Genomic DNA, 15,392 nt, shown 5'->3' with positions numbered 1-15,392 from the left:
GGAGCACCAAGTATGACTTCAATTCATGCTATCAAGTCTTTACTGAGCAACACCATATTTCATCAATCCTAAAACACCACTGATTATAAAAAACATCCTTATTATATGAGCTACTATGAAAGAAAAGGTATTTTAAAATATCATCAACTATAAAACATTTTATTTACAGAAGTGTTAAAATGTGACAAAATTTGTTTTAGAATCAAAGAAGTAGTATATTAGATGCATGATAGTCACTAAGCACAAGAGGGTGGATAATGGTATTGATCTAGGCAATTATGTAAAAGCCTTACATATTTACAAATATTACAGATAGAACTAGATCCTGATGATAGAAGAAAGTTCACAGATAAGAAAATTACCTGTTGGAAATTACTGTAGGTAATATAGTATAAATATACTGTAGGTATATAGTATAATTACTGAAATATCAGTTATTTCAAAAGTAGAATTATGCTCATGAACCCTACTAGACTAAAAAAATCCAAACAGGTATAACCAAAATGAAACATCTTAAGGGATACTAATAACTACTTGTAAGGAATAAGCGTTAAAGTTTAGTATCTCTGTAGGAGAGGTAACAGTATGTTCAAAAGACCTGCTATGTGATGAAGTTTTGAAACTATAGAGAAAGGAAACAAGAGTCCTAATCCCTAATAATTTACAACTTAATAGGAGAGAGGACTAGCCAATACTAGGCTATATTATATTCATCACCAGAAATATAGATAAGAACTAGGTGTCCAAGAACATTAAGAAAAAGAAAAGGAACGAAAATGAAGTATTTAGTAGCACCTACTATGTGACTGGATCAGTAGAACCAGGTGCTTTATTATTGTAAGATGACATAGATATATTGTTATGTATTTATTATCTTATTTAATCCTTACAAAATCCTAAGAGATAGGTAATATTCCCTTTCTACAGATGAAGAAACTGAGTCTCAGAGAAATTAAATGACTCATTCATGTTCTTTCAGTTAACACAGTGACTAAGGATTATAACTACTTCAGGATGGCTCTACCAAGTTTTTAGCTAAACCTGAAAATTAAAAGAGACCTAAGTGAGTTACAATGGATCAAATGAAGAGAACAGCACATGTGGTAATTCAGTGAAAGATAATGAAGGGTGTCAAGGGGAAGGCAAAAATAAATTTCCTTGGCCCAAGTATAAAGTACAAATTGTGGTTGAGTGGTAGATCAGGAAATTAGTTATGGGAACTCAATAAGTCAAGTACCATTAAAGAACTCAAGTTTAAATCGATAATTTTACTTTGACCCAAGAAGCAAGTGGAAGTGACTCTGGGCTTTTGGGAAGAAAAATGATCAGATCGAAACAATACTCGAGGAAGGTAATCCTGTGAAGCAAGAATATATAAAGAACTGAGAGAAGGCCTGCATAAGTGGGCTACAGAAGAGGAGGAGAAGATTCTCACCCTTGATGCCAGCACAAAAACAAACAAATAGAGCAGATAAATTACGAGATGACTTTTCCAAAGATGATAGAGACGGCAAACAAAGAAATAAATCAACATTTCTTTTGATGAGAAATGTTAATAGAAGTATGCCTGAGGGATGCAGCTGAAACTAGTTTTATTTAACATTCTGAAAACCATCTGGAGATGGTGATATTCGCTGAAATAAAGCAATACATTTTAATACTGTTTCACAAAAGCAGAATTACTACGGCTTATTACTAAACATTTCCTGTAACAGACATACCCAATTTTACTTCCATCCTTCACCCTTATTTCATTCTAGACCCTTGTTTCATCTTTCATCCTTTAGTCTTTCCTGACCCCCCACCTCATTCAGGATTCACCAAATCCTGGTGTACAGGAACTATGGGAGATAGTCCCAGTCTTAGAGAGTTAGTCTGAAGCCAAATGGAAGGAATTCTTTCTTTAACAGATAACCTGAGCCAGCTTCATGGGCGTCCAGACTATGCACTTGCACAGGGGCCTCTGCTTATAAAGGCCTCTGCTTGGTTCAGTGCTCTGCTGCTGAGGACTTGAAATTCTTAATCATTTATGAACAAGGCACCCCACATTTTCACTTCGTACTGGGCCCCGTGAATTATGTATGTGGTCTTGCGATAACATGATGAAGTTATTAATTCTAAGAATTGTTTAAGTTAACATTATCAATAGGGTAAAGTGAGTTTGGATAAATTCATGAATTTATGTAGAACCCTTTAATGGGGTCTGTTTTTTAAAAGCTAAAGATATTTTGGGTTTTCTCAAACCTTTGAGGATGATGTAATAAGGGCAGCTACCAACAGAGGGCCTAACAGAAAATGAAATTTCCTTTCTCATTATTATCTATCTGAAACCCAGAGACATGTAAATGCTATAAATTTTAGTAAATAATGAATTGCAGTAGAAATATTGATCAATTATTTTTCAAAGGAAGAAAAAATTGAAATAATGATTAATAAACAAACAGAATTTTGGATGAAATGTGACACTTCCCTCCCTCTTTCTCAGCATTTAAAATAAGTAAGTTTATTTGATAGCTCTGTATGACCCTTATTCTTGCTCCAGTTTTCTTGGCAGCTTCCTTGTTCTAATCACTTAAACAATCTTACTCCTTTCCCAATTAGATAGAAACTAGAATTTATGACTGGAAATCATTTCAAAGCAGGAAAAAGATCCCCAGGTATTAAACCTAACTGTGGAGGGCTGCCCCAGGACAGAGTCATTTCAACTCTGTGCCTGTTAGAGAAAGCTATTTAGAATCTGGAATTCTTGAAATTTAGTCTTGGAAATTTAAAAAGTACATTAAAAAGTTACTAGATATGTTTGCTAAATGTATCATATATGCCACATGTAATGAATCTGCCAGGAAAACAAACTTTCTCTCAAAAAGGCCACTGGATTTTAAAATTACAATAATCTTACCAATTTAGAAAGCTTCAAATTTACCAACAGAAACCTTGGGGTAAATGCAACGAAGGCGTTCCAGTTAAAATCTGGGGACTTAACGTAATGGTATGCTCCTCACACACATTATTATTTGGAAAACTAGACTATTTCTAAAAACGTCAGGTCCGCCTTTTCCAAGTGAAGACAAATTCCCTTAGAGAAGAGCCTGTAGGAGAAATACTCGACTTCTCTGTTTAGGACATTCAGTTCTATTTTCTGATTAACTTAAGGCAGAAGTCCTTGAGCCGCCAGCATCACCTGGAGTTGATGAAAATGCCAATTCTCAGGCCTCAGTCTGACCCCTCCTAAAACAGAAACTCTGGGGGCGGGGGTGGGGTCCAGGACTTTGTATTTTAACAAGAACTCCAGTAATTCTGATTATCACTAAGGTTTGAGACAGTAACCATGGGGCCAGGTTACCATTCCAGGCTACTCTGCCTTAGGCAAGTAAACACAAGGTTTTTTAGTGCTTCTTAAAAATGAGGATCTTTTGTGGTTTCAATTTCCAAACAAGCAGTCAGATACAAGAGCACCAAAGTTCAGAGACTGGCTGTGAGGACCATAAATAATGAGGAAGATTCACTCTGAAGAAGATAAAAATAGAAAAAAACAAAAAAATAAGTATTTGAAGACATGCATTATAAAAGTAATAAGGAACATTTAAAAATTTTATAGTAAGATAACATGCTTTTCATTTATTTGTTACTAGTATTTTAAATACAAGTATTTTGAATATTAATATATAAACATACTTCCATTTATAGAGGCCAAATGGTGATGATTTTTATCTTGTATAACTTTCTATTGCTGAAGAGTATCACCTTATTTTTAACACCGAAATAATGTATTGCTTTAAAATCAGGATTTAAAAGCACATTACAATAAAGAAATCGATTAGAAACAACAAAACATGCATTAAGTAACCAGCAACTGCACTGAAATAGATACACCACTCACATATTCCATTATGTAAATGAATTCAAAGATATTTCATGACTGATCAGCTAGAAGGGACATAATGATTTATAATTCAAATAACTGAGCAGTGAAATCAAATTGAGTTAATATATATTTCTAAATATGCAAACCTGAAATAATTGTTAAAAAATATAAATCAATGTACCCAAGTTGAAATTATTATGCCTATCCCTTGGTTTAAAACGCTAGCTTTTAAACTTTTATCTAATAAGCTTTCTGAAAATACGATTCTTTCATTAACTTCAAAAAAGGAGTGCTCAAAAGCAGTAAGTGACTTGTAAAATAAATGGTTATAATCTTAGGATTAAAGAATATATAAAAGGTATAAGTGATAGGAAAGGGTCTTTAATAGCAGATACAAATAAATTAGGCATTATGTAAATCATACAAAAAACAATACAAATCAAATTAATTTTATATTAGATTTCAATTTCAACCTAAAAAATAGGGGAAATCTAAACACAGATATGTGCTATAAAATAATATAGGCTTCTTTCCAGATAATATGTTCTCAAAATAATACATTGTGAAAAGGCCAGAGTTTGCAGTACTAGGAAGTACTTATAAACCACTTCATATGTTAGAAATAAAGAGTATTTCAGCATTATTATTAAAAAAAAATACAGGTTGAGTTTTTTTTTAATAAGAAAAAATACATATCTTAAAAAGCCAAAATGACCACTGGAATTGGGTTGTACATCACTTTCCAGTAAAAAGGAAAAACAGCTTGGACAGGTGTAATTTATCATTTTTCTGATTTAATATCAAAGAAATATATTAAAATAATAAAAAGAATCCTGAAATCCTCAAAATTTGTAGTGATAAATAGCCCTCCCTGTCTTTATTGCATTATACCTACTAACAGAAATATTGCATGGTGGATTTTGCCAGACAAGGACGATTATTTTCCAATAAAAAGTTGCATATTAAATTCCAGCACAAAAGTGGGTGTCTAATACTTTGGAAATCTTTTATGGTTTGCCAAGGAACACAATTTTAAACTTAACTAATATAAACATACTCCTGGAGTGAACCTACATTAAAGATTTCCATCCAATGCCACTCATTTTCAGAATGTTGTCCTCATGTTAAAATATCAGCTAATCTTAGTGGTTAACTAAACCAACACTTATTTTTCACAACTCCTATATATTTGATAGCTAACATATAAAAGACAATCGACATACTTCTCTCGCATTGGTAGAAATATTATAGTAGTATCAACTATAATCTAATAAGAAAGGATGATTCTGGTTTTAGATTTTAAAAATCTGCTAAAGAGAAATCTAAACATTTAATGTGTAATGGGAAATCTTATTTTAGAGTAAATAAGATGTTGATTTGGTAGAGGAAATAATCAAAGAAGAGGTCAAAAACCTTGTAATTCCCTTTCTATTACTCCTTTGTGCCTCTTAACTAGTGAAAATAATATTCCTTTCAACTGAAGAACACTGAAGAAATACTGATTCTTAGGAATTCAGTTTTTATAAAGTAATATTTTTGGAACATTTTGACTTTCTTAAAATTAGTTACATGTTTTTTTTAAAACAAGAACATCCTGACAATTATGAAAAATTGTGGATTAAAACGTATGTGGTGTGCATACTTTCTTATATATCCATTTATAAACCTGGATGGGTATAAACATAACTTTAACTAGTTAGAAATCTATATATCCATATAAATTCAATTGTGACTCTGAATAAAAATTTCACATTATATAGCTAATATAAATCTTTCAAAATTATGTATTTACAGATAAGGCTAAATGAAAAGCTTTTCATTAAAAAAAAACACTGAAAAATTATAAATAAGGAAAATACCTGGCCAACAGAATGCACTTATTAGGTTGTTTATGTACATTATCAGATATAGTAAAAAGGATATCCAACAGAAAGGTCATTTAGGAACTGAAGAGTCCTTGAAATGACAGGCTCACATCTTCCCCAGTATTTAAGGTTTGTGACACTAAATATGAAAAAAAAGTTTTTAATTATAATGAAGGTATTTGTTTGTGTAGGGAGAACATGGAAATACACATACACTCATGTCAGTTAAATGACCTAAATCACAAATATCTCATAAAGTGGGTTTAAATATCAATGGAACATTTTCTGTTCTTTTCATAGCATATTCAAAATTATATACAAGCAATGAACAATGAACACTGCTCTCCAAATGGTGTATTATTATATAAATTTAGTTTTGTAAATTAAAAAGTTGCCTAAATGTTTCACAGAAGAAACATTAAGTTTGTATCCAAAATAAACATAGTAGGGAGTGACAACAGGAGTTACAAATGAAGTCAAATAGAGACTCACAGTTACTGCCAAGAAGTGAACCATTAAACTTGTGGTTCCAAAACTCACTTCCTATGATCATGATTGTTTATCTAGCTTTGTTCTCTGCAAGCAAGGCAGTGCTACCTATCTGTTACACAGATGAAGAAAGATGTCAAGTGGAGGCATAGAAGTTTAGGCTAAGTGTACAAAGTTATGTCTATGACCAGAAACTAGTTAATTTTGCTAATATTGTAGGGATAATTTAAGGACAGTTTTCATGAATATGTCTCTGATAGCCATAGGTTTCTACTGGAATCAATGGATGCCCTGTCTGAAGGCAACCAAATCTCTCTCAATGATTCCAATTTGCAATAATCTCTTGAGTTGGTCTTTAAAATTGAGTATTTTTTTTTTAGTTAAAAAAGGTGGTCCAATTGAACTGAAGAGTCAAAGACTGTAAACTTTTCAAAACCATGTTTTGATACTGCATACTGCAGTAGTACGGATACCCTGACAAATAACATCTTTTGGAAGGTGAATTTTAAATACGTGAAATTAAGTTTCAGATAAGAACAATGCTACCATTCTAAGAATTAAAGCATAATTTAAAAAGTCTCTTATTAAAAATTAATATTTCTGGAGAGATTTAAGCACAGTAAAAAGGTCAAAGTAACACAACAGCAGAAAATCAAAGAACCAAAGCAGGAACTCACATTTTCGTCATGAATGTTTCTAGAACATGGTTGTCATCTGTTATTCCTAAGACTTCTGACATACGGGCATATACCTGCATGAAAACATTTAGTTGTTAAAAACTTTATCATTAACATATATTTTCAAAAGACTATTCAAATTGAACAAATGTAAAGATTTAATGCATTGTTGCATCCACACTGACGTAGGGAATGTGTGGGGAGAACAAATTAAGAATTTAAAAAAATTTTTATAATTTAAAAATTTACCCTCCTCTTTCTCTTCCAGGAAGCACCTCCCTTATTTTGAAATATATACACACCCACATAAACCCACATTCACATACTCATTTTATTCCCAGCATACCACATAACTTTTTTTTTTTCCTCAAAGTGGTAATAAAGCACCCCTTTCTCAAAGGCAGTTATATGTACGTAAAGGGCTGGAAAGTGGAGTGCCTGAATAAAAGATTCCAACATTTAAAAAATTTCCATCTATTCCAGATTTTAGCAAGTCATCAAATAATTCAGGATTATGTTAGGCAGCTATAAAAATAAGGATTTCAAAAATAAGAGGAAGTTAAAGAATTTATAGAAATTCTCCTCAGGTATCTCTCAATAAGCTCCCCCAAATATACAGATAGGTCTTACTTTCCATGCTGAAACTGAAATCCCAGGCTCAGGGATTCTCTGCTGAATACATCGGGGTCTGGGAATCCACTAAGCTTCCCATTAGGGAGTGATGGTTGCAGAGTTTGGGGTGTAACATTTCAGTTCCAACCTAAGCCGCATTGAGCTTATAAACACATATCCCACTACAAGTGGGAAAATGCCACTGGCAGCCAATGGAATATTCCCTCTAATAGCCTGGCAAAGCTGAGAGGTGGGTTGACACCTTCATACTCCCTGATGCTCTGGTATGATTCCAGGTTATCTCTGCCAGACACCAGCTGTATGGGATTTCTCTTCTCTGATTCGATTCCTTGTGATTGTGTTCTCTTACTCTCTCCTGATCTGCCTATTTCCTATGGTATGGCAACTTAGCTTTCACTCCCTCTGCCTTTTGTTTTTCATATGTAAACACTACCTTGATATAATGTCATAGGTTGTGAAGGTGAGATAAAAATCACAGGACACCACACATCATCCAGAGTTACATGGTGATACAGGGGAGGAAAGCTGTTCATTGCAGAGATCTCATGTTTGGATTTTAAACACTATTGAACCAGAAGCTTGTGTTCCAGGCTTTTGACTTAAGTCCTACGACCAGGAGCTCCTCAGGCCAGTAGAGTGAATCAGAGGAAGAAAGAGAGGGAAAGGAAGGGGCAGAAAGGTAGAGGGGAGAAGCTGGGGAGAGAGAAAGAAAGGAAGATTGAGATTCAAATCCCTGTTGCTTCTCCTGCTAACTTCTGAGCCCTAATTGAAAAGCATTTCAATTCCAGTATCTGTGACTTGGCTCATGAGAGTAGGCCTTCATCTCTTGTAAGATCAAAGCTATCACTGTTTTTGTAAGATGTCTGCTGAGAAGAGGGAGCTAGGGAGAAAGAACCTAGGGAAGTTAGTTACCACCAAATCCTCAATCATCAGAAACCTTTAAGCCCATAGAAAGCTCAAAGGAAGAATGGTTGTAAAAAGGGAAGTTTCCCTTATCTCAACATGATCCAAAAGCTCTCTCATGAATGGGAGTAAGTCGGGCCCCTTCGAAAATCTGATATTGATATGACTATGGCACACAAGGCCCTTCACAACTTGGCCCCAACCTACCTCCTCATCTGTCATTTCCCTCAACCTGAAGCCACAATGAAATACTCATGAAATACTGAGGCTTCTCATGCAATTACAGATCTCTCTGAGTTCATGTGCTGTTCATTTTTCCTGAATCAGCCTTCTTCCTCCTCTTCCCCTGATTCTCATTCAAAAGTCATCTCTGAAGCCTTCCTTCCATTTCCAGGTAGGGTAAGTTGCACTCTCCTTTATGTTCCTATAGCCTCTGGTCCATTCCTCTAGCATGGTGCTTTTCGCGTTGTAAGTGTTTGGCTGTCCATCTCCCCTACTACACTGTATTTTTGTAAAATAAAATTTTACACTTTCAAGACTTTTCAAATGCTATTTTTATGGCAAAGATCAAAATTAATCTAATTTTGATTTTGCCCATGCCACACTGAATAATAGAAATGTAACAAAAATGTGATTTTAAACATTAAGACATTTAAACATATTAAAACTATTTTTTAAATTGATAGTCCCTGCAAGGAAGTTTTCTGTTGTGTCTCTGGCATTCAAGAAAGAAGGAATCTAAGCAGGCAGGTCTGTTGTGCTCTGCTGTCAAAACAGCTTCTCAAAGCATCAGATTTGACCCAATAAGATACTGGAAAAAACAGTCAACATTGACACATGGCAGTGCTTTAATCCACAATTATCCTTGTAACTTGCACCATTCCTTTTATCATCCATTAGCTTTGATTCCCATTATCCCATCTAGAACTGTGTCAACGCTTTTGTCCCTAGGGATTTCTCTCCACTACTAGGATCTGACAGCCAAGCTTGAGTACTAAACAGGATCATTACCTCTTAAATCCACTTATCTGATCTACTGAATAGTAAATTGAAAAGCTCATTAAGAGCAACAATCTGATTTGTTTTCACGTGTGACAGGGTCATTTAAAATCAATGTATGATTACTGCATTTCTTTTAAAAGACCCTCTCACATTTTCCAAGGCACCTTATCATTCAGAGAGCATGCAGATAATATGAAAATGTCTTCGAACATTTGAAATGTAGTTATACCATAGATACACATAATTTGGGGGTGAGGACTAATCTGTCCAGTGAGGAAATATCTATAAGATTATCTATCATACAGCACAAGTCAATGAAAGTTTTCTACAGAAAAAATTCTTACACAATATTGAGGGGTTTTCAACATTTTCTAAAACTTCTATCACTTCACCAAAAATAATTTTTATGACAGCAAGAAGAAACTACATCACAATACATACTCATTTTAGGGAAAGATATAGGAGTTGGCGTAGGAATGCAAGAAAAGGAAAAAAGCTCACTTTCAGTTCATAGATGCATTTCATAATCAATTAAGATAATTTGATCATAGTGAAAAATAAGTAAAAATCTAAGAAATAAGAGACTAATAAGCCCATTTGTGTTATCCTTCTCTGAAGGATACAATGAAGTTGAATAAATCGTTATACTTTTGGTTATGTGTTTCACATAACCTAGTTTTTGCCTGTCAGCCTGTGCCTTCCTCCCTTTCTTCTTCTTCTTTTTTTTTTTTTTAATATGCCTGTCTTTCTCCATTAGACTACAAACTCCCTGAGGGTGGAGATGATGCTCTTTTATCTCCCATGCCTAATACTCAATAACTGTTTGTTAAATGAATAACAAGAATGTAATGTTAAAATGTGTATTTTGGCTGATTCCATTTCATTCATAATTTTGTAACAAAAGGAAAACAACCAATAAGATGTGTGTTTTTCTACGAAGAATTTTTTTTCCTGTAAAAATAATATATTCCAAATTCTACTCACTCAGGTGACCACTGGTAAAGTTTTGTTATTTAAAAAGATATAGTTCTTTAAAATTATTATTATTTTTTAATTGAAGTACAGTTGATTTACAATGTTGTGTTAGTTTCAGGTATACAGCAAAGTGATTCAGTTATACATATATATATATATATATATATATATATATATATATATATTCTTTTTCAGATTCTTTTCCATTATAGGTTATTACAAGATATTGAATATAGTTCCCTGTGCCGTACAGTAGGTCCTTGCTGTTTATCTATTTATATATATAAATATGTAGTTTCAACACTTAAGTATTTCTGGAAGAAGCTCTCCCTGTAGATTCAGTAAGAGGAGCTCTCTCTCCTCCTCTGGATACTCAGAGCATCCATAGTTGCTGGCCTATTAGTGGCACTTCTCATGTAATAGAATATTATCTTGTTGTAGGACTAATTTTCTATGTTTATATGTGTTTCCTACATTACTTCAAGCACGTGCTGCCTGAGGGCAGGGAAATGTCTATTTCTCTTTACATCTCCAGAAGTACTCAGAACGCTGTCTCGATAAACTTAGCAACATACCAAAAGCACAGGTTTTGGTCCCAAAGATAACTGGATTTGAATTCTGCCACTAACTAGGGGTTACTTAAAGTCTCTGAATCTTGGTTTCCTATCTGAAAAACAGGAATAATAATAAAACCTACTTTATGGGCTTTTGGGAAGATTAAATGATGATACCTAACACAGAACCTGACATTTAGCAGCTACTCAGTAAATGCAGCTTCCCTTCCTACCCCCTTTCATGGACCCTTTCTAACAGTAGGTGCTAGTATTGTCAGCTACTACTTTTCCAAGAGAAAGCTCATTACATAAAAAATAACAGAAGGGTAAGAAAGGGCTTAGCTTGAAGACTTTCACACAGAAAAAAGGTTAAAACAAACAAAACCCTAAATTTGTATTAACTTTGAAATCTTGCTAATCATGGTCAGAAATGGCATTTGTTAAAGGCATAAAGCTTCAAAATTTCATGATACAAAACCAAATTCTTTCTACTTCTAAATAGTTATTGTCTTAGAAGGTAGAAAAATTACCCATTTTAGCCAGTCATCCATCTCTTTGGCTCTTGAAATACAGGAAGTCATTAGAAATGTAAGAAATTATCATCAGTACAGACATAAGAAGGCATGCTCCTAAAAAACTGTCTTAATATGTTTTCTTATCTCTAGTCATTCTACTGTGAAGCTTCTTTTAAACTTCAGAAAAGAGTATTTGGATATGTATATAACACTTCAGTGACCCACTTATGTTCTTTAACTTCTAAACTAATCAAGTGACAAATAATGTCCGAGCATATGCAGGTAGTTGACATGATCTTATATCTGGTTTTTAAAAAAGAAGCCAGACAAGATAACAAAACCAGACAAGGGAATACACATACAAACAGCAATAAGGTTTTGAGCTGTAAATTTAATTTAATAAAGAATAAAAGCATGTGCTGTGATAATTTTTAAAATTGCTTTCTTTTTCCAGTCTGAATCCTTGGTCTTGGGTATCTGCAGTGTTGCCTCTAACATTCTGGTTATAACTTTGAAGAAACTAATTATGTCAATCCTTAAATTTGAAGTAGATTACAGAACTGGGAAACCCAGAATATTAGTTCCTAAAGGTTGTATGGATATATAATGACAGTCACAGAAATTCAATAACAGCCCTCTATGAAATGTACTCAAAAGCACCGCATGAAACAAATTAAAAAGAACAATGAATCTCTCATTGTGTGCAAATAAGAAAATAAGAGAAAACAGTGGTTCTATAGGTTTTCATAAGAGTTGTTATAATGAATTAAGATTTTGGATAATGAATCTTCAGAAAATTACAATAAGTTAATACCCTTAGGCCTTCTATAAATGTTTAGGATGTTATAACTTCTCAAAGAGCTTTTATAAGCAGGCTCAGTGCAGAAAATTAGCAGTGCTGTGGAAATCAACAATAAAGTATTTTGCCATCAGATGATATACTTTCCTGAACCAATTAGTGTAAAAAAATTCACATCCAATAATACAAAATTGATACCATAAAAATTTTAAAAACTCAACAATTATGAATTTAAGGTATTGTTTTAATCTATTGAAATGACTTAAAAATCAAGATTTTTATTTTTTTGAGTTTTATTTATTTTTTTATACAGCAGGTTCTCATTAGTTATCCATTTTATACATATTAGTGTATACATGTCAATCCCAATCTCCCAATTCATCCCATCACCAAGATTTTTAACTGAATGTAATTTGGTAAAACAAAACCTGTCACTGGAAAGCATTCAATATAATAAAAGCATTGATGTTCCTTAAGAAAACAATTTTGGAATGGAGTGTGAACTCACTTATTATGAGTAAGAAACCAATTTCCATATTTTTGTCTTAGGCTTCAAGTGCCCTTGAAGCCAATGCAGTGCTCTCTACATGAGATCCATTAAAGAGAAAGGGAGGGGAGGGAGGAAGAGGAAAGGTGTAAGAGGAAACTAACAGAGCATTTAATGACTTGGATCTAAACAGTTTGGAACTAAAGATATTGAGCTCTCTCATTAACGTTTGAAGCAGAATAAAAAAAAATAAAATGATCGTCACAATTAACTTGTGACCACATCAAGAGAATTAATAGTATAGACATCATTGCTGCATATTAAATACATAAACTTAGTGATAATGAATAGATCCACATTAATCTTGGCTGACTAATTTTTCCATATCATTTAAAATAACATCACAAAATACAGGACCAAAATTAGGTAAAAAAATCTTTTGCTAAAATTGAATTTTAAGACCATAATTTACTTTGGAAACCAAGCGGTAAAAGGTTAGGAATCTGGCTGCCTCATTCAGTGGAATACAGAATGACATTTGATAAAGAAAAGCTGGCTATGGAGATATAAAATAAATATGAATGTTAAGTATTTATTTCAATTAGAATATCTGAACCTACCATCTGTGGTGGCCATCTTGCTAAGGGGACATGTACCTAACAAGTCTCTTAAGAGGCGTTCCCAATCTGCTTGAATAAGCTATTGTATAAGAAAACTTGGAGCGACCACTTTGGCCTCACATTTCCTTCGCTCCACATCCTGTGGCACAAAGCATGAACTCAGCAGGCTGGGGTACAGGGCTGCCTGCTGCCTTGTGATAATCCCCTCTCCCAGTAGGGGCCTCCACTGATGCATGGCTAAGAACATGCTTCCTCTTTTGCTTGCACCCCAGTGGGGTTTCCATTCCTCACTTGGGCCCAAATCCAGACTGCTAAGGAAGGGCTCCAGATGCCGCCAGAGATATTTTTGGATTACTTTCTAAACAATCATTTATTAGAAAGAGGAGTACAGGTACAGTGTGAAAACCAGCAATACTGGTAATTTTGGAGAGATTCTTTCCCTCCTGCCCCGACCAGATCTAAGGTCTAACTACCACCTGTTCAACAGAAGCTGGCTGTTTGCCCCATTTTCCTTCAGGGAGCCACTGACTAAGGATCTCCACCAGCATGAACCTAATGTCTCCCGACAGGCCTTCACTAGCCAAGAGGGACCTGGGTCGAGAGCACCAGTTATTGGTCACAGGATACACAGTCCATAGAAAGACTCCTGTGGTGCAACCAGCTGAAAGCCAACTAGAGAAGATGGGGAGTGTACATTTGTCCTGACACAGCTTTGTTCCTGCTGGCTGCCAATTCACTCCATATCTGGGGCCAAGCTTCTGTTAAACTAGTCTTCTGGGGCTAAAGCCATGGTAAAGTCTTGGGTAAATATATTATCTTTCCAAGCTCATACAATAAGAAGCGAACCATGGCTATGGCACAGGACTACTGGAAGAAGGTGTGATTAATTTTGGTAGAAGGTTTTGAGATCATGGTTTGAAGGGGCATTTCAGGCATTTGATTCATAATTCTTTGCAATAGCAAATTTATAAGATGACATGATTACATTTTGGAGCAAAGAATTGATGCTGGATGAAGTTTGTGAGAGAGTGATGGTAGAGGTGGGGAACTGGGAAGTAAAAGATTTTGTTTAATCCTTTACACGTCTCAAAGGTGTCTGCCAGAAACGTATTCTGGCACAAGAGATACATGTGCTCTAGATACTGTTCAATAACAGATGCTATTCATTGTAGCCAAATACAACTTTCTCCTTTCAGGTATGAATGACTGGTTAGAATTGGCCACTTCAGCAACGTTATAATCAAGAAACCTAGGCTGCTTTCATACTATGCAATCACACTAAACAGAGGCTTCGCCGTTAATACTGACTATCGAACATTAGCTGACTATCGAACATTTCGTTATAAAACATGCACACTGTAGGATTCCACGGTACATAAAAAAGGGAATCAAGAAAAATGCACCCCTACACTTATCACTGTGCACGTGCCTATTTTAATAATAAGAATCTGGGGCTGTGGTGAGACAAGCATAAAGACTGGTGATCCACCACAATAACCAGCAGCTCAACTCACCTGAACTATTTTCCAAGACTTCTCTGGAACTCTGGACACATCACTCCTCAGGCGTACAACCTAAAAAGCACAGAGTTTAGGGACCTGCCACCTGGCGTCAGGGATAAGGGAAGAGCAGAAGTCCTTCCCAACTTCCGATACAGGGAGAATGTGTCTCAGGATCTTTGTGGTTGTCACTTAAACTATTCATGGGACTTTGATTTTATTCTGGGGGCTAGGATCAGAGGCAGAGTGAAGTGCTGTTCAAAGCCTGGATGTGGTTATATGGATTACAATGGGTTTGCTTCCATGAAATAATTCAAGAAACCAATTACTAAAGGATAGCCCTGAAAAAGAACAAATTACAAATAACACCTAACAGAACTATTTTTACGAATCTCTTAATACTGCCGTTTCCCATGAGGCACTCTCATTATGCAAGTGTGGCAACTGGGGCTAATGATATAAGTAGGCCAAGTCAACTTCTGAAGGGTAAAAGTATATGCTCAATAAAT

At 34.6% G+C, this 15,392-nt stretch overlaps 1 protein-coding gene across 3 annotated transcripts in view; it reads right to left on the bottom strand.

Annotated features, from left to right (window-relative positions):
* RANBP17 (RAN binding protein 17) overlaps nucleotides 1-15,392 on the bottom strand; it is a 318,451-nt gene that overhangs the window by 90,673 nt on the left and 212,386 nt on the right. For 2 of the 3 annotated variants that reach the window (XM_082622432.1, XM_082622434.1), the window contains 3 exons: nucleotides 14,899-14,958; nucleotides 6,897-6,970; nucleotides 5,789-5,869 (listed from right to left, as the gene is read on the bottom strand). In XM_082622432.1, coding sequence (XP_082478558.1) covers nucleotides 5,789-5,869; nucleotides 6,897-6,970; nucleotides 14,899-14,958 — 215 coding nt within the window. The remainder of the gene's footprint in view (nucleotides 1-5,788; nucleotides 5,870-6,896; nucleotides 6,971-14,898; nucleotides 14,959-15,392) is intronic. The other variant, XM_082622433.1, reaches the window with a different exon arrangement.

This window comes from Mesoplodon mirus (genome assembly GCF_964341445.2).
Source record: "Mesoplodon mirus genome assembly, chromosome: 5".
Classification (NCBI taxonomy): Eukaryota; Metazoa; Chordata; class Mammalia; order Artiodactyla; family Ziphiidae; genus Mesoplodon; species Mesoplodon mirus.
This window is presented reverse-complemented; position numbering and strand designations above follow the sequence as displayed.